The 20,355-nt window shown below is 37.8% G+C and overlaps 1 protein-coding gene across 3 annotated transcripts in view; it reads left to right on the forward strand.

The window, feature by feature from the left end:
- Window positions 1-20,355, forward strand: part of FBXL17 (F-box and leucine rich repeat protein 17) — a 422,229-nt gene that overhangs the window by 109,052 nt on the left and 292,822 nt on the right. For 2 of the 3 annotated variants that reach the window (XM_067568742.1, XM_067568743.1), the window contains exon 5: window positions 12,176-12,283. In XM_067568742.1, coding sequence (XP_067424843.1) covers window positions 12,176-12,283 — 108 coding nt within the window. Of the gene's footprint in view, window positions 1-12,175; window positions 12,284-13,092; window positions 13,368-20,355 lie in introns of those variants that run through there. The other variant, XM_067568744.1, reaches the window with a different exon arrangement.

The raw sequence follows: 20,355 nt of genomic DNA on the forward strand, positions 1-20,355 counted from the left end.
AATTGCAGTGACATCAGTGTTCTTTCCTGGGAAGGTAGCTTCTGGTTTCCCCTCCTCCCCAAAATGCATCTTGAAGGGGAACATTGAATTCCAAACCAATTAACCTGTTGATTCTCCTCTATTTGTTCTAATTCTGCTTTTCCCCAGGTGAGAAGACTTAACTCTCTGTATGTTAATATTGTTTCAGAATAATGTTTATCTTGTTTACTGTGTTCAGAAAGATTTGACCTGCTTTGTCTGTTCTGAGGGCTGCTGAAAAACACAACATTGCTAGATAAGTCAAGGACTACATCTTCCTCACCTATGAATAAGTTGAGCGTCAGCATCCTGAGCCAATCAAATGTCTCTCCGCTAAATGGTTTGTCATTTCCTGTGCTGTGAGAGCAGCAACCTCCGCTTCCAAGGTGAATAAATCTACAATGTGGACATCTCCACCGATCTGTATGAAGCACTGTCAGATGGATTTGTCTGCATCTGTAGATATATTCTTTGTTTGCAGGCTTCTCTAAGCAAGATAATCACTCATCCCCAGGGTACTGCTTAGTAGATCTACTGTCCTTGACTATCTCTAGCAGTAGGATGGGAGAAGAGATGTACCATTGGGCAAAATTTACTTGCTGGCAACTCCATTTGTCTCGATCCTCTCTTCTTCCATTCTGCCCTCCTTCCTATGTGGAGAAGCACCACCTTGTTCTTTTAGCATGTTCTCTTATTACTCTGCTCATTAATTTATTTTTTTGCTTTAGAAATCAGTTTTTCTGGAAGACAGTCTGTAAACTGGGACTTAAATATAGGGCTCAATTGAGTCCTTTGATGCCTTCTTCCTGGTATATGGATTCATGATACTTTATGGCTTTGAGTATCCTTATTGGTAGGATGAGAGAAGAGAAGATTATGCCAAAAGGAATTGTTCATGAATATTTTTTCTTTTTTCCCTGAACAATAACATGAAACTGACAAATTTGGATAATTCATAGATTATAAATCCAGATGACATCATTGTGATAATCTAATCTGATTCCTGTATAACACAGGCCATAGGGTTTCCCTCAATTAATTCCTGTTTGAATGAGAGCATCTCTTTTAGAAAAACATCCAATCTTGATTTAAAAATTGCCAATGATGGAGAATCCCTCACAACCTTTTGGTAAATAGTTCCAATGATTAATTACCCTCCCTGTTAAAATGTTGTTCCTTATTGCTAGTCTGAGTTTGTCTAGCTTCAACTTCCAGCTATTGGACTTTGTTAGACTTTTGTCTGCTTGACTGAAGAGTCCTTTATTTTCAAAAATTGATTTCCTGTATAGGTACTGATCCAATCAGCTCTCTTTCTTAAGCTAAATATATTAAGCTCCTTGAGTCTTTCACTGTACAGTATGTTTACCAATCCTGTAATTATTCTCATGATTGATTATGAATTCTGTCCAATTTATCACATTCTTCTTGAATTATGAACACCAGAACTAGACACAGTGTTCCTGTAGAAGTTGCACCCATGCCAAATACAAAGGTAATATTACTTCCCTATTCTTGCTGTGCTCGAGGTTCCTCCCCACACAGGAAGCTCACGTTCAGATGATTATCCACCATGACTTCCAAATCATTTTCAGAGTCATTGCTTCCCCACAGTAGTCCCCCATCTTGTAAGTATGGCCTACGTTCTTGTTCTTATATGTATGACTACACTTGGCCATATCAAAATGCATGTTGTTTGAATGAAAATATAACTCTTGATTACATATCCCTGTACTACAAGCTCACAGCTCTATATTTGGACAGTGTATGGAGTATTTAGAAAGTGAAGTAAAAGATCAGCATTTCAGATGTAAAAAGTGAAGAAATTTGTTTGGCAAATTAGTCATTTATTATCATAAATGCTCTATAAGATAACAGAGTAGAAGGACTGTCTCAGGAATCATCAATAAAAGATAGCTATGTTTAATAGATGTGGAAGACTGGTACTTGCATTCACATTATGTACAAGAGAAAAATACAACCGGTACTAGGTAACTGCAAATTATTGGTGGAGTTCTTCATTTTCATGTGCACAAGAATTTGTGTTTTGAGAATTTGATTGAGGAAATTCATCTTTAATACTTTGCTTTTAAGGATTTAAATTTTATATATCACTTTTGAAAATGTTTGTCCAGTAGACATGGACCATTGGTTTTCATACAGACACGGGAGAGTTTTAGCTATAGTTTTGGCATATTTGAACAGACCTACTAGTAAGTTTGCATATGTTTTTAAATATCAATAGTGGTAGAAATTACTTTTTTAAATAGCATGACCTACAGAATGGTAGGAGAGCAAAACATTAATTTTGGTTTTAATTTTAGCTTATATATCCTTTTTTGAATTAATCTGTTTTATATATGCTTAACTTGATAGTGTAACAAGGTAGATTCATTGTGCCTTATAGTAAAGCAATTTATAGCTTTTTTTCCTCCTTTTTCCTAATGGAGGACAGTATCCCAATTGCATCTCCTTTCCTGATGTCCTCTGATGTCCTCGTAGGAAAAACCTTTACTCAGTTATATTAAAAGAAACATTTTAACTGATTACTGTACCAGTTATATTTCTCATTTTCAAATTAGTTTACCTTTTGCTTTCCCAGCCATATAACTTGATTTAATACAAAACAACCCTAATTATGCAAAGATCCTGGCAGTGGTGGTGGTGGTATGACACACAAAAACTGAACAATCAGGAGAGAACCCTAACTGGGCCCTGAAGTATGCATTCAGAAAAGGCTACTTTTCTGAAACTTGCTGGCTCCTATGGCTTTTAAGAGCTCTTCAGGGCAAAATGGCACAAGAACTCTGGTTTGGAGAGATTAGCTTTAAAATGAAGCTTCAAACAAAGCTCTCGGGCTTTAGTTAGCATTCTCATATTTGAAACACTGTTAATTGGGGCTTGGATTACTGATGTTTGATGGTATTCAGAATTGTATAATATAATTGCTCATCCGTTACTAAGGTAATTTTTCTACACTCCTCAGACACACCCCAGATATGATCTACAAAATGACAGCAACTGTTTCATTTATTAAAATCTCTTTGGTGACTACCGTAATGTTGAATACGTTTACTAAGGATTCCTCTTAAAAAAAAAAAAAATACTACAGTGCCCACAGTTTATTACTCAGAAGCCAGTACTTTCCTCAAGTACTCTTTAGTCTAACTTTAAATGTTCTATATATTTTCAGTGCTATTATATAGCAAGTGATTGACTATAAATCTCTCTAATTAAATGGATCAATCGCTTGCACTGAAATAATTGTCACAACTACCTTATCCTTTTAGACAAAAGGACAGAGTAATTTATCTTTAATTTATCACTTTTAATTATCCTTTTGTAATTTGACATGCTTTAGCAATATCGTAACCAAATTTCTTTTCCAAACTCATTTTTAGTAGTATATTTACAGTAATCTCCATTTACAATAGCATTTCTGCTTTTTTTTTTTTTTTCCCCTATGTTCTTAAGACGGGCACACAGAAATAAGAAAAAAAATTCTTACCTCTTGCCTTATAACATGCAAGTAGTTGTCATAACTTTAAATGTAATTTCGTATGCATTATAAAGCAGCTTACCTTTTTGTGGTAAAAGCTGGTAAAACCATGTCCCCAAAATTTCTTCTCTGGCATATGCATATATTGTGTAAATGTATTTACACTGACATTCATAGTAGTGAATTCTGTAGGTAAAATTGTGTGGATTTTCATTATTATAGTTTAGACTTGTAGTTGTATATGATAAACATACTTTAAAATGTATGTTTGTGTTTCTGTATAGCTTTTGTGATATTTTGAAAATAGATGTACCAAATTCAATCATGTCATTGCCTGCCTGAATGGTAGCCGATAAATACCATGTTAGCACTGGTCATTATAATCAATTACTGGTCATTATCATCAATTACCCATTTACTTACTACTGGCCTGATGTGAATGGTATGACAGTAAAGTCTTTAGCATATAATTTATTAAATGGGGGAATCACTGATCTTCAGGACTATATTGCTATTATAAATCATTTTCAGAAGTTGCTAACCAACAGTATTTGAAGACTTTAACAGCAGTAACATGACTGAAGTTAGTATGTTGAAAGGTATTTCTACAAATCAGATGACAAGTCATGTTCTTAAAATTTATAATCCTAAAAATATTAATTGTCTAATTATTCTTTTTCTTCTTAATGAGTAGATTAGTGGAAGCCGTTGAATACTTGGAAAGAAATATGGTCTAGGGGCTAGAGAAGGGGGTAAGGAGCCATTGTGAATCGGATTTTGTGTAATAAGTATCCATTACACAAACTTGTGGGTGCACTTAAGACTTCAAGATAGAAGAAACTGCAAGAAGATAACTTTGGTATCTCAGACACCAGTGTGTTGGCAATTCTTGGAAAAGACTGATTTTTCATTTTAAAATTAGATTAATTTTGGAGAGAGTGTCTTTATACTGGATTTTATAATCTAGAACTAGAAACAGCCATGCTGTTTGGGATGCAGAAATATCATGTCACAGGACAGGTGTATAATAATCCCACTCTCTTATTCTTCTCGTATGACAGCCTCTGTGATGTTGTGATGCCTTCTAGACTCTTCATTATCAGAAAGATAGACATATTGGAGGCATTTTAGAAAAGAGAACTGGAAATAGTTAAGGGGCTGGTAGGTTTTATTTAAGACTAAAATATAAAATAAATGATGACTACACAAGAATAAATCAACAGGTAGTTGAAAGGTTTAATCACCAAGGATAGACAGAAGTTATTTATCATGGTATAAGTGTATGAAGAAAAAGAAAAGGAAAATGTTAGACTAACTATCAGCCAAAGGTTTCTGATAGTGATTTTTCTTGGTTTGTGGAATAACCCTCCTGAAAAGAGGCAAAGAAAGCCCTGGAAAGACTTCTCTACAGGGATAGTCGTGCTGGCAAGTGGTCATTAGATGACAGAATATGCGTTTTCTACTTCTAATTTCTATGAAAAGGATATTCTCATGTAGTATCTTTTAACCAGTGCAGGGCAATGGGTGGGTATGTGTACATGCGCAGGAGTGGCCAATCTTGTTCCCACTGAAGACAAGAAACATCTGCCTTAATCCATAGTGAAGAAGCAGAAAAGGGCTCAAACAATTTTTTCTTTGCAGATCATCCTTAAAATAGCCCTAAGTATATTGTCATAAAGGGATAAATACAGTCTCCCCCTGCAGGCATGGATGTCCCAAAGTCCAGTGGCACTATTATAGTTCTGATAAGCCAGTGGGCTAACTCACTGGTCTGCATAACAAAGAACACTCTCCAGCCACAGGAAGCCAGCTCTACTTTGCTGCTTTCCCCCCGAGGCCACATAGTAGGTAGGGATAAGGATGGAGAGGCACCACCTGTGTCCTAGTGCCCCCACATTGCAGGCTAGGCTAGGTTCACACACCTTGAGTGATACAGAACACAGCTCCATGGGGGCTGCCCATCCACATGCTGTTGTGCAGGAAAGATTTCAGGCTGAGCTGTGTCACATTGGCTGGATTGGGGGGGAGCATTTATGATATTGTTTGACATCAGTATGTCAAAATCATAATAATTCATGTAAGATATGCCATGTCAGGTACTGTTAGAAAGGTTATAAAATGATAAGTAAAATGATAATACTTTTGTTCATGTGTTATATGTGTAATGGAAGTTATGGATATATTTGATATAGCTCTATTTCAAATTGTGCTGTATGTGAGACACCCTAGACAGGGTGGCAGAACAATAGCTTGCTTAATGGCCCATTGAGACATCCACAGATGCAAGAAGCCCAGGGGGAAAAGCCAGGACTTGCTCATGTGACTCTGAACTCCATTTTGGTTCCTGTAAAATTCCACAAAGGAATGGGAAGGGCCAGAGGGTATATAAGGCCTGGGAATCCATTTTGTTCTTCAGTCGGGATTCAGCTTCAGCTACCAACCTACCTCTGGATCGGCTCATCTACAACTGAACTGAAGCTGTGAAACAAAGGACTGAGACCCATCCAAGTACTGGATGTATACCAGAGGGACTATACAAGCCTCCAAACTCCACAGTTCTTCTAAAAACCTGATGTATATGGACTTTCAAATCATTTGTATGTATCTGATTGCTTTAATCCGTTAACATTTCTCTTGTTGTTTGTTCCTTTCTTTTTATAATAAACCTTTAGTTTTAGTTACTAAAGAATTGCCTGGCAGCATGGTGTTGTGGGTAAGATCCAAACTTATATTGATCTGGTACTGTGCTGACCCTTTGGGGTCAGGAGAAACCTTTTTGGTAAAAAGCATAGAGATTTAAATAATTGATCTCTTTACTGGACCTAGTGGCTGATTGGGAGCCGGAGACTGGAATGCAGTAAAGGGGGCTGTGTGTATTTGTATACTGGCTTCTTGATAACCAGTGTGGGGAATCAAAAGGACAGTTTGTGGCTGGTTGGGAAGTCTGGCTTCAGAGCCACCCACCAGTATTGAGAGAATCTGCTCTCCTTTTACAGCCTGCCCTGACCTTGGCATTTTCAGGTGGCTACCCTAGGCACGGAAGGGTCACAAGCTGACAGAGACTTATTTTGTGTGTATACATCGGGTTCTATTTTAAAAAAAATGATCCTTAATATTAAAGCTGAGACTCCATTCTTAACTTGCCTTATTTTGATTATGTACAATAATGTATGGGTCTCAGGTGAGTTCATACTGGTTTAGTGCCTGTGCACCAGTTAGTAACTGAGTTTTAGTTTGATTTTTTAATCTTCTTGCATTTGTCAATTTGTGCCATCAAAACATTGACTTTCTTTAAAATAAAGCTGAATTCAACAAAAAGAAAACCCAAAAAATTCAGTCTGGCTTATATGTTACCTATATATGAGCCCTGAAAGTCTTTCTGCATGGAGAAGATACATAAATAAGTAGAACTGTACATTAAGCTAAATTTGTAATATGCATGTATGAGTTAGGGAACCCTGCCTATTCTGATCCAAGCTTTATTTATAGCATTATCTCTTTTTATGTATTTCCAATTATTTCTGTTTCAGCTTCTCTTTAACTTTGTGTTAATCAGTTATTTTCAGGTTTTTAGCTTGTGTTATTTTTTATTTTCTTTTTTAATTATCACATTTGCTTCAGTGCTCATCTATTTTTGCTGACTGGAAACTTGAATAGAATACCAAATAGAATAATATTTTGTTAATTTAATCCAGAATATCCAAAATATTGAATTTGAATAAAATAATGCAAAACTGCAATCATAGAAAGCAGTCCAATAAATTAAAGGAAAATGGTTAAGCCAGGCCTAATTTGTCATAGATCATTTTAATAGGTGCAGAATATCTGTGCTATTAGTTCCAGGCCAATATCTTTCCCATTCACAATGCTTTAGTGCATAACTTATAAATCTCTCCTCATCATCCTATATGACTATATGCTAGCAAGACTAGCATTGTGCAAGGCAGAATGAGCGAAAGTCAATGAAGGTCGAACAGGCAATCAAATTATTACAGATTCCTCATTGAACACTAATGTACTTTTGTAATGTGATTAGTTGTGAATTTCTGTGCCCTTGTTGACAAGGGGTCATTTTTAGTAGATTTGTAGCATATTCTGTATGGTGATTTGCTTCAAATTGCATAGACTAACCTGTGTGTATTGTGTGTGTTTATATGCAAACAAAGAAAAAGAAAAGTATTTAGGTTGCAAAGTCAAGCACTCAAAAATTAGGAAATCCCAAATTTACAGTTGCCTCTGCAACCTTCATACTGACTCCGTTTGCTTCCATATCATGCACTTGATGCAGGGGTTCAGTACAAAAAAAAAAAAAAGATCATGTAAGTAATGACTATCATAATGCAAACATACAAACGCACAGAATTGAGATTGCACCGTCACAGTATATCTGACATTTTCTAACTTTCAGGTGGTTGATTTTGCAACCTAAATAACATTTTTAACACAGATTTTTGTGTAATTTTAGGTTTTTTAAGTAAATGAAAGCAAATTCCATTATCTTCAACTGTAACCGCCCTCATATCATGCATCGTCATCAGGATTGGAACCCTAAACTTTCACTATTGCAACACAGATGGTTATCACTCCAGCTACAGCTGGGTATAGAGGGAACCTTTGGGGAAATTTGGAAAGCCCACCTTGGACAAGCCTGGCCAGTCTTTCTCTTCTTTTCTTTTCTCTTCAACTTGGATATATAATTGTATGAAAGTTTTAAATACAAAAGATAGGCAGATATTATTTAGTGTGGAATAGGACTGGGGATTTCCCAGGTTTTCCCAGTACAGCTGTTGCTGCTTTGACAGCATCAGAAAATTCTAGGCCAAGTTCCATTTTCAGTTGTTATTTTGCAAGCTGCCAACATTTTCCTTAGGTTTGCTTGTGAAAGAAAAGAAATGGTAATTTTAACACTTTGTATCTCAGCAAAAGCTGAATGGAATTTCATGGGACAAAGAAAAGGAACTTCTGTTATGTGAGGGTGTTCCCTTTGCTGAATATCAAAGGCCTTCTGTAAGCAGTAGAGATGGGAAATCTTCTCCAAAAAAAGATTGTAAGAAGCTTTTATAATGCAAAGTGCAACCTGAATATGTTGTTACCAGCTTCTCCTATACGTTTTTTATAATTCTCTCACACACACACACACACACACACACACACACACACACACACACACACAATGTGTGTGTTTTGTTTTCCTGGTTGATATCTTACACTTGTTATATATGTATCTTGTGTGTGTGTATGTATATTCTATTTATATATAAATATGAATATCCAACAGACAAAATACTAATAAAAGAACATTAAGGATACAAAGTCAAGCACTCAGAAGTTAGAAGATTAAGTTTGCATTGTTTGCCTGTGTGATCTTAATTTGGCCTCTTGTGTACAGGTGGTTTCTCTGTCTTCTATTGGCTGGTGAAAAGGTGGAGTAGAGGAGCTAATTGGCTATCATTTTTCTCTCCCCTCCCCCCAATTTAAAATTTTCCCAGGCTTTCAGTAGCTCTCTTACCCTCTTTGCCCACCCCAGTAACACATCAATAGATACATAGGTCCCATAACAGTCCTATTTCCAGTGACTGGACCCTTGGGGAGCCAAACCCCTCCAGTGCTACTTTTATTGCTGCCCTGATCTGAAAGGAATGTGTGTAAAATTCTTAAATGAATAAAGTTGCAGCCTGTCGCTGAAATCCATCTGTAACAGGGTAGCTGGGTCCTCAAATGAAATCGGACCTAGCTCTCCAGTCCAGTCCAGATATGCTCTAGTTTGATATAATGAGGGAGGGTAGGGCTCGGAACAGAACCCAGCATACAGAGAGGGAGTGTGTGTTCAGAGTCCAGAGTGAGATGGGTAGGTCCTGAGACTCGACAGAGAGTTTGGAAGAAGAGCCGAGCTGGGTTGAGAGCTTCAGGGAGGGGATGCTCCTGAAGAAAGGAGCCGTGAGAATTCCTTAGTTGGGCAGTGGGGCCACATCAGGCTGGTGAAAGCAGAAGGCAGTTAAGGGTCACATACAAACCTTTCCAGGCCAGAAGACCACAGCAAGAGAGAGCTAGTGATGGATGAAGGCTGAGAGCAGCAGCAGGAGATGCCTGCTGGCTCTCTAAGCCAAAGAGCCGAAGTAGCAGGGCCAGAAAGGGCTAAAGGCTGGGGAAAGTTGGAGTGGTGAGCCCACTGATATCTCCAGGCAAGGGTTAGAACTGTACCAGGGAAGGAAATGGCAGAGAAGGATCCCAGATGGAGGGCCCTGGGTCAGGCAGGGTGAATTTTACCCACGAGTCAGACACCAGAGCCTAAGCGTCAGAGCATGGTGAGGTGGGATGTTGATGGACTGGAGTATTTTGCATTATAGTTGTGAGACTTTTGGTAATAAATTAAGCACACAAAAGGCTATTTTTACGTGGTGAGCTATGGTGTGGAGTTACTCAGGACTCTGTCAAGAAAGGGGAAACTGAGAGAGGCTCTCTCGTCATGCTGCAGCCTGCTGGTGGCGGGGGTGCTTCTTAGGGGCTACTTTTTCACACCATCCTTGAATATTTTACAGTTGATTTGTTTGTTGTTCAGCACTGTTTTGAATGCACGAGTTTTAAATGATGAAATGTTGCTTATGTGTTAATGAGGAGCAAAAACATCCTGTGAATGGGAGATGATTAAATAATACTGCAAAAGAATATCAATCAAAAGAAGGTGAAAAGAAAAATGGGGGGTGGGGGAGGTTTGAGCTTTCTTTGAAGTAATATTGCACACAGTGTTTAGAACATGGTAAAATATATTTGAAAAGTTATTTATTGTATTGGAAATAAAACGTACTGCACAGCTATACCTGTGGTTTTAATGCTATGTAGAGAAATCATTCTTTCTACTATTTCAGATAAATATTATAGTGTAAAACAAAGTATTCTCATATTTTCAAGGGACAGGAAACAAGATGTATCTAGATGTATGTTTTACGGCATTTAGAATCAGGTAACTTTTGTAGCACTGTAACTTTTTCAGGATATATACATTGGGTCCAGTCCTATTCCCATTGAGACCAATGGCAAAATTATCAGTGACTTTGGGCAGTAGGTTTTTGTGCCCTTTACTACCTTTAACTGAACATAGAACTTATATATATGATGAACATCCTTTTTGATTCAATCTCAGGAAAATGGAAAACTAGTGCGGGGGGGGGGGGGGAGGAAAATGATGAAGGGGTTACATGACAATAAAAGCATAGGCTTGACTTGTTTATAGTACATTATATATTCTTTTCTTTTCTTTAAACAAGTTTTTAGGAGAAAATACAAAACAAAAACAAATAAAGCAAACTAAAAAATCCCCACAAGTGGCAACAATGCGAGTCACTTTGTATTTATTAACACACCCCTTAGCTTTAATGTGTTTCAGACACGTATTACATTGAAGGTGAGATCAACATTTCAACAGGTTAATGTTGATGCCAGTGGCTTCATTTCTTTTTTAAAGTGTCTTTTTTTGGTTGTATTTATATTATGTGCACAATACACTGTACTTAAGGATGGTGAGTTTTCAATGTCTGCTTAAAGTAGATAAGAAAGTTACAAGGTGATGTTTTTAACAAATAAAGCCAGTGTAAAATAGGTATTTGTAGTGAAGAACTGAAAATCTAGTGAAAATATTTAATTTTCTCTTGGCTGGATAATAAAACTGAATTCCAAAATGTGATGGAGAAAATTGGGTTTGTTTGATTTAAGTCATGGCTCAATAAACCATTGGGAAAATACAATAATATGGGAAAATATAAAGGAGTTAAAATTGAAGGAGACTAACGGTTTAAGGAAAGGACCACAGACTTGTCCTTCCAATGACCAAACATGTTTTAAAGCAGGAAGTCTAGTATTCAGAATATTTAAGCATCAAATTTCATGCAGCACATTTTTCATGTTACATTTTATTAAGTTTTGTTGCATAGACTTAATTATAAAGCAATATATATGTATGTAGAAAAAATTAATATTCCAAAATAATAAAACACACAGCATCTACAGCTGTCTTATAATGGGAGGTGGGTGGGAGGGAGCAGAGATTATATTGGAATATTAGGGAAGTGGGAACAAAGCATTATTTACAACTACTAGCCTATGTACAGTACACTGACTTCTGTTAGTCAAAGATTTACTCATTGACAAGAAATTAGGATTGTATTTTAAAATAAAAGATGGTATTGATTCTAGATGATTTAGATTTAGTGGAAGTTGTTTGAAAGATAAATTTAAAAACTTCTTGAAATATAACAGTTCAAATACTGTGTACATAGCTAGTGATGCGGACAGCACGAGTCTGCGGAGCTTGTAATGATTTTCATTTGTTGATGTTTTGATGTTGTGTAAAGTTATGTGAAAAACAGATAGAATGGATTGTTTTTCCCTTGCAGATAAATTCAATAGTAAAATTTGAAATTCACAGTCCATCATCTAGTAGTTACTGTCTCTCTCTTTTGCTGGGGGAAATGATTCTTTTTTATCCCATACATATATATCTGCAGACCTGTAGGCACGCTATACTTTCTCTCTCATACTGTCAAGACAAAGAGAACTATTGAACTAACAATTCACCACTTGTTGCTGAGATGCTTGCTAGATTTCATTGTATTGAGTAGATAAGAGTGTCACCTTCAAGTGCTTTCTCTATATCTCTTTGTGTAGGTGACAGATCACTCCGTAAAAGCATTTGCTGAACACTGTCCTGAGCTGCAGTATGTTGGATTTATGGGCTGCTCTGTTACATCTAAAGGAGTCATTCACCTCACCAATGTAAGTACAGTAACTACAGTATTTAATTATCACCAAAGCTGTTGACATTATAACAGTATTACGCTTGCACATATAATAAAATAACCAGACCTGAGTAGAAACAAAAAAGATATTTTGTGGTCATAGAAAAAAGTCTTTGAAAAGTAAAAAGTTAAACTTTCCCAATGTTTTTGTTTGTAGCAGACAGACTTGGGCTTTCCCTGTTCAGCTGTATGCTATAAACATGTTAAGTGAAAAATCTTCTCACAGAAAAAAGAATACTGTAAATGTCAAATGTCTTGTAGGCAATTAGTCAGATTAGATGTACAGATTCAGTTAATTGCAGGCATAAAATTCTGAATGCAAATAACGGACTTTAGACACCTGCTTATGTGCACCAGAATATATTTTACATGTGTAAGTATATGCATACGTATAGTATGTGTATGGATAGCTGTATAATGTAATGTAATATATAATGTTAATCACTCTTGATAATTATCCTTTATGTTCCCTTATTTGCTTTTTGTTCAGTGTAGCGACGTGAGAGAGAGATGCTGAATTGCAGAAATTGGTTTTGGGACTGGTCTTATTTAACATCTTCATTGATGATCTGGAAGTGAGGATAAACATATTAATTAAATTCACAGATGATACTATGTTGGGAGAAGTTGCAAAACAGCAGGAAGGACAGAAAAATGCAAGATTAGAAATATAATTGGAAAATAGGAAAATGACTTTCAAATAGGAAAATGCAGTTTAATACAACTGGTGAGTGAGGTGGAGTGAGGGGTCCAGCCCAACTTGTGACACTTAACTTGCCTCCCCAGGTGAGGAAAATAACCTACATGTCATGTGACTTCATTGATATGGCTAAAATCAGGCCTTCTAGGGCGGAGAGCCAAGGGACAAGAGAGGGCAGAGAGTCTGGAGAGGAGCATTGCACCTGCCTGCCAAGGAGGAGGATTGTGGGATCCCTTAACCAAGAGGAAGAAACTGAGTTCCCTACAAGCTTGAATTAGAAGCCACAAGGGGGTCCAGGTTTGGCCATGAAGGGCCAAAGGAAACTGTATTGTATCAAAACTTAATAAATTAGGCTCCAAGAAGGGAGATGTTACTTTAAGAACTCTAGATTGCGGATCAGTTATTGGTAAAACCAGGAGGCAACTGAGTGCAAGGCCAGGCCATGCCATGCAGGTGAATGCTCTGGATGTGATCCTGCCTTAAATGTGAGGGAGAAAACTGGTGAACAGTAGTGACCAAAGAGGGCTATGGGTAGCAGGTGACCTCTCCCATGTATGAGATAAGAAATTGTAATGTAATAAGGCCGAAAAAAATACAACTACAATTTGTTATTCAATTGTACAGGTCTCTTGTCAGTGGTTGATGATAGACTCTCTGCACTGGTCAGACCATCTCTAGAACATTCTGTTCATCTCAATACTGAGAGGAAATCACAGAAAAGCCACAAAAATAATAAAGGGGTTGGAGAGACTAATTTACTTGAAAAGATTAAAAGAACTGTAAAGCTTGAGCTTGTTTTCAGCTAACAAGTTGTAGGTCAAAACTCATTTAAATGGCTAACGAGCATACCTGCTACTCAAGGACAGTGGCTAGTGTAAGCATCAGATGGCTCAGGAAGCCAGATGTCCTCTTAGTGATTCTAATTCCAATGAGAACAGCACATTTGCTTTTAGAATTTCTGTCTCACCAGCCACCTATCTGTAAGGACTCTCCCCCCCCCCCTTCTTCCTCCACCCTACCCCCGCCCCGAGTGTAACCCTAGGATCCTTGATGTAAGTAGAGTGATTAAAGTGTCTCTGCATGTAATGACCATTATCACTGTTGTTCTCTCCGGATGGGACAATGTCTGTATTTGTAAGTGAATAGATACAAAATTTAAAACGTACTGTGTAATCAATAAGAAAGGGTATATAATTGACCACTGTAACACCATGAAGTTGAAGCTGATTTACCAGACTTCCCGGTATCGTGAATAATCTTCAGTATTGTCTGTGCTGCCTGATTCTTGGAGAAAGAATCCTTCGTGCTTTACAGAACCAAATATGTTTAGTTTGGGTATATTATCATCATGTACTAGCATCTGAAGGGTGTAAACAGCAATGGGAAAAGGGAGTTACTTCAGTTTCTTAACTAAGATGTAGCTATTGTCCCAGCTATGCAGGAAGAAGAAGATGCAAGGGATGTGGTTTAACTTTATTAACTCGTCTGAGAAATCCCCGACAGTAACTTGTATTGTGCAGGTCATCATTCTTTCCTTCAGGGGCAAGTACAGGAATTCAAATTTAAATACTTTTGGAGGGGCACGTTAAATACACACAAATGAAAGGTTCACCAGACCCTCCCTTCCCCCCCCCCCCCCCCCCCCCCCCCCCCCCAGATTTCTCGGGATGCCTCTGGCAGGGATGCCAAGCCGTGAGGAGGCAGCGACTCCCCCTTGCAGTGGCACTCTCTGTGTCCCTGCATCCCGTGGAGGGAGGAAGCAGTAGGGCAGCTGGCTGCCAGCTGAGCTCCTCCTCCCCCAACCCCTACAGCTGCAGCCTGCTGCTGCTGCTTCCCTGCTGCTGGAGTCCCAATGTTACTGCCTGCTTTGCAGACTGCCCCCTGAGGTGAGTCGTGGGGTAGAGGCAGAGGCAACCTGTGGGACTCCAGCAGCAGAGGAGAAGCAGCAGGCTGCCACTGTAAGGCGAAGGAAGGAGGAGCTAGCCATCCTGCTGCTTCCTCCCTCCCCAGGCTGCAGGGACATACAGAGATTTGGGGAGGAGGGCTGTGCTCCTGCTTGCCCCCTCCCCTTGTGCACATCCCTGCTTTCCTTTATCATTCACATCTGTATGGGAGGACTGCTGTCAGCTCTCCCACTTCCCACCTGGTTCCTGCTTGTTGCTAGAATCCTACCATTCTTCTCTAGTATGATGGTTATGGGCTCCTGGGCAAAGCCGGTTGTCTCCCCCAATATACTATATTTTAGGCACGTCAACCCCCTTTGCCTTGCTTCCTTAAGGGATGCCTTCCTGTAAGGCCACTTCTGACTTTGGTTTATCAGGGAACTGGACCCCCTATGGAACAAAAACCTGTACTGGGCACCTGCCACAGGAGACACCAACAGCTAGCTTGTCCTGTATACATTTGAATACCAGCGTTCGGTTGCCTGTATCCCCAAAGCCCCTAGTGTGAGTTCGGCTACCATTGTTGCTGCCCTGATCTCGAACAAGTGGGAACTGAATTAATGCGCAGGGAAAATGTTGCAGTGGTAAGACTCTTTTCAAACTGTCACAAACTGGTAATTTGTGAGGTGTCTCTATGAAGAAAGAGGACTCCATCTCCAACCAGCCTCATTGCTGTGTAAGTCCCTAAAGCCCCAAATCCCTGGCTTGCCTCTTCTTGTAGCACTGTGGACTCGCTTAGCCCTTTACGGTCTGTTTTTGACATTCTCAAGGTCAAGATGACCAATCTCTCACCCAACTATAAATCTCTGAAATCCAAACTATACTTGAAGTATCCCTTACTAATCCAATCATCACTTTGCTGAGCCTAAATGTTCTAGAAAATGCTATGAGGAGGACAGCCCTGAACAGGTTACTTGCTGCCTATTTTTGCATATTTAGTGAAGAACTTTCACTAAATCCCCGAGCAACTGAATAGTGATGGGATGTCGAGGATCTTCTATATGGTCTTGGTCTTGAGATCTCTCTCCCATAACTAAGAACCTCCTTACTAAGATCCTGCCGCAAGGCTCTGGGTAACCTTTCATCCTACTAACAACATAAGTCCTGATAAGTGGCCGGAGATGGACGATGCCAGCCCTCACGGTATGTTACCCGCACACTAGGTCCCCCATTTTTACTCCAATCTGTAGGACTCAAGGCATAACCCACTTAAGGTACACCCCCACCCTTTCCCAATCCATAGGGGTCTGGGGGAAAGGCACCTACCCTTACCCAATTCACACTCTAGGGCTCAGCATCACTCGTTCCCAGGCCATAGGGCTCCGCATATAACTTGGTTAATTGAAGTATCCGCCCTTTCCCAATTCATAGGGCTCCGGATATAATTCTCTGTGGGTTTGCAGGATCTTTCACCAGTGCCATCATTTAGCAGTTGAAACAATCAGTGTTTACCAGCACCTGAAATAATGGCAATTAAAAAAGTGTCACTGAAAACTGTAGCCACTATGCTGCACTAAATGCACCAGCTATGAAGTGGCTGATATTACTGAGTAAATCTTTTTAAAAGGGATTTCTTGCTGGCTTGCCCCTTAGGCTATGAAAAATGTCAGAATTACTCCAAGTCTGAACCATGTAGTTCAAGAAACAGTCCAGGTATCTCATACAATGGGAGGTAAGCCTATTGTGCAGTATATAAAAATGAGTTCACTGCACTCTGGCAGCTAAATTATTAAATTGGTTGTAAGATGTGACACCTTTCATGTTTAAAGGAAGTATGGTTAATCAGTTCCCCCTTACGTTAGGTTAATTGGAAACCTGGTTTCTAATTTCCGTCTTTAACCAAACTTTTCTACTGGAATCTCTGTTTTCCATGCTGTGCCTTTTTATGTAAGATTTATTGTAAATTCTTTCCCATAAGAGTGGCTTTCCAGGTTTGATGATTATATTTTTCATCTCTATAGCTCCTTTCATCTGAGGATTCTTTAATAATTGTGTGTGTGACATAACTATTATGATGTGTTTTATTAAAGAGTAAATAGAGGCACAGAGAGGTTGATTGATTTGCAGCAAGAAAGTAGCAGAGACAGGATTGGAATCCAGGTTTCCTTATTGTCAGCCCATTGCTCTTAACATGAAACATTTATTCTTACATTTTGTTTTACATTAGGTTTAAAAATAGTTCTTTTGCAAAAGCTCTAATTCCCATATGTTGTGGGGAAAAGAAGTACCTTGAATGTATGTGTTTCTTTGACTTATTTCTGCTCCTAAACATGGTGAAAATAAACAAAAAACAAAAACTAAATACATTTAACATAGAGATAAAAGTACTAGTTCTTCTGTCTTAGGTAAAATATGTGTTATCATCATAGAAGATTAGGGTTGGAAGGGACCTCAGGAGGTCATCTAGTCCAACCCCCTGCTCAAAACAGGACCAAACCCAACTAAATCATCCCAGACAGGGCTATTTTTATAGTTTGTTGTTTTGTTTTTTTCCCCAAAGGATAGTTATAAATAATAGAAAATTTACCTAAAGTAAGTCACAGTAATGAGGCAAATTGGCAAACACTTCATTTTTGAAAGGTAATCCCCGGACTCCATTCCTTAACTATAACCAGCACACTCTTCCGTTTTTTCTCAATGGTAACTTAAAATATTGTGCTTTTCTCAATTTCATAGCAGTAATATTGTTTTTCAAGTAGAGCCACAAAACAGCTGAACAGTTCTTTTCTGTGATGCCAAAAGGATTTGGTCAGTGGTTTCCCACATCTTTAGTGATGGATTGGGTAACTAAGAGCTTGTGTATACAGTGAGGAAATGTGCTATGGGTGTGATTTCTTTCTTCTAAAAATAATATTTAGGAAGTTTTAAGTTTACAAATCCTTTATGTAAATATCAGAAACAAAACAATTATTACAACAGTTAGCTTTTGTTTAAAGAGACAATATATATAGGATTATAGTCATCAGATTTTTCTGTTTAACAGTGTGTTAACCTATTACAGAGTAAGCATTGTTACAACAGCTATTTCGTTTCTAGTGATTTTATTAAACTGAGTGAAATCTCTCTCTCTCTCTATATATATTTAACAGACCAGGTATGTCTGTCAAATGTTAATATTTAAAAAAAAAATTGGACAGGTGTTGGACTGCTGGATTTTTTGCAGGTGAATGTACTTCTATGAGTACTAAATAAAAAGTAACCAAATAATTATCTGTCTGTCCTCTGTCTATTTTTCAGGGTACGTAATTGGTGTATTAATTTTTCTGCAATCACAACTTCCCATTCCTCAATGTTGAGCTATCCTTCTTTTTTCCAATGAGTCTACCAATACCCAAAGAGCTAGTAGCAGATGAGAGATTAATTCATTTTCTTTTGTGTGACCATTTCCACAGGAGGATTACAAAAGGATATTGGGTAATTAATATCCAACTGTGTGAGATATTTGATTATGGATTGCATAATATGCATAGTATGGATTGCATATCCATATATATATTGCATAATCCAATATACTCTAATGATTGTAGTCTACTATGTATGCATTAAACTTTCCTCTTTCACCACAATTCTCCAACATTTATCCCCATTCAGTCTTTATATATTTTTAACATGTCTGGTGTGAGGTACCATTGAAACAGAATCTAAAAGAAATTTTCTTTTATCGTGCTACAGACCAAGATCGCTAGTCCTCTTTTCCGGATCACTTTTGGTCTTGTCTTGCTCCATATAAATTCTACTGTTGTCCTCTGTATTCCTGCTAGGGTTTTACCTGGGATAATCACAGAAGGATTTTTAAATAAGAAAGATGTCCTTGGCAGAATATTCATTTTGACTGTGGCTATTCTTCCCCACCAAGGAATTGCATACTTCTTCCCAGCACTGCAGATCTTTTTTCATTTGCTGAAGTTATGGTTTGACATTTAAACCATAGAGGTCTTCTAGGATTGTTTGAGATTTAAATTCTGAGGTATCTTAAAGAATTTGTTGCTCATTTGTACCCAAATGTTTTCTGGAGGAATGACTTAGCAAATTTATAGCTAACGTTTCAGATTTGGCATAATTTACTTTAAATTCAGATCCTTTCCCAAAGTCCTGGATTTCTTAAAAACTAATTTTAGGGAAATATTTGGGTTAGATAAAAATATTATTATATTATCTGCATGTAATGCCATTTTCTGATGTGTTCCTGCAAGTTTAAGCTTTCGAGCCAATAGTCTATCAGTTTTATTTCCTTTTTCATAAAACTTCTGCTTTCTATACCTAAGGGCTTTTTCAGAGGTGTCTGTCATCAACATGTTCAGCTTCCCTCTAATATTAGTTAATTGTTGAAATGTTTTTTTCTGAACCTGTGTTTTTATTATTGTCTTGTAATCTTTTTATCTTCTGTTCTAGTTCTATTTTTTCTTGAGATCCTTCTTTTTTTCAATTTAAAGCCTCTGCTTTTCAGCTGACCCCTAAATGTTGCTTTACCTGCCTCCCAGAGAAGGCCTCTTTTTTATATTGTCTGTATCATTCATTTATTTAAAAATATTGAATAATGTATTCTTAATTGTTGCAACCTGATCTTTGTCTTGGAGAAGCAAGCAGCTCATTTTCCAATACACTGACCTTTGGGACCAACCCAGCTATCAAATATTACTTCCATTGGTGCATGATCTGACCATGTAATGTTGCCAATTTCTGCAGATATTGTCTGCTTTGTTAAGGATTTAGAGATTAACATTGTCTATTTTAGTATATAACGAATAAGGGTGTGAATAAAATGTGCAGTCTCTTTCCCCTGGGTGCAATTTTCTCCAGCAATCTGAAAGATTGAGTTGTTGGCATAGAGAAGTCAGTGCTGTACCTGCTTCCCTATCACATGTCTTTATCAGAACTGTCTCACTTAACGTCTCCAAGTATAATTTCCCCTTTCCTGTAGTATTGTAGTGTTTTAAAGGAGTCCTTTAAAAAGGCTTTTTTGCTTTTGGTTGGGAGCCCGCTGTAATTAATAATTTACCAGTTGTGTCCTTCAACAATATAAATCATCCCTCCTTATCCTTAAATTGATCAGAAAAGTACATGTTTAGCAAATATTAATCCCAATCCTCTTTTCTTTTGTTTAGCAGAAACAAAATGTCTGTTGAAACCAGTTGCCTTTCACGTCTATAATTTGCCCCTCCTGAAAATGAGCGTCTTGAAGTAGAATAGTGTGTGAGGAGGTATTTGTTTAAATTCTCCCAGGACTTTTTTTTTCCTTTTAATGACATGATTTAGCCCTTTTTCTTTCAAAGTAACATCTTTGAATGTCAGAGAAATTGAGAATAACTGTTTAGCTTATTGAAAAACCTGAAATTACTGTGATTCTTTAGCTGTTTGATTAAATGAACCCTTGTGTTACCAGTGTCTCTCTTGTTTCTATTTATG

The sequence above is a fragment of the Emydura macquarii genome, unplaced genomic scaffold (genome assembly GCF_026122565.2).
Source record: "Emydura macquarii macquarii isolate MOO-44397 ecotype Brisbane River unplaced genomic scaffold, CSIRO-AGI_Emac_v2 contig_2897, whole genome shotgun sequence".
NCBI lineage: Eukaryota > Metazoa > Chordata > Testudines > Chelidae > Emydura > Emydura macquarii.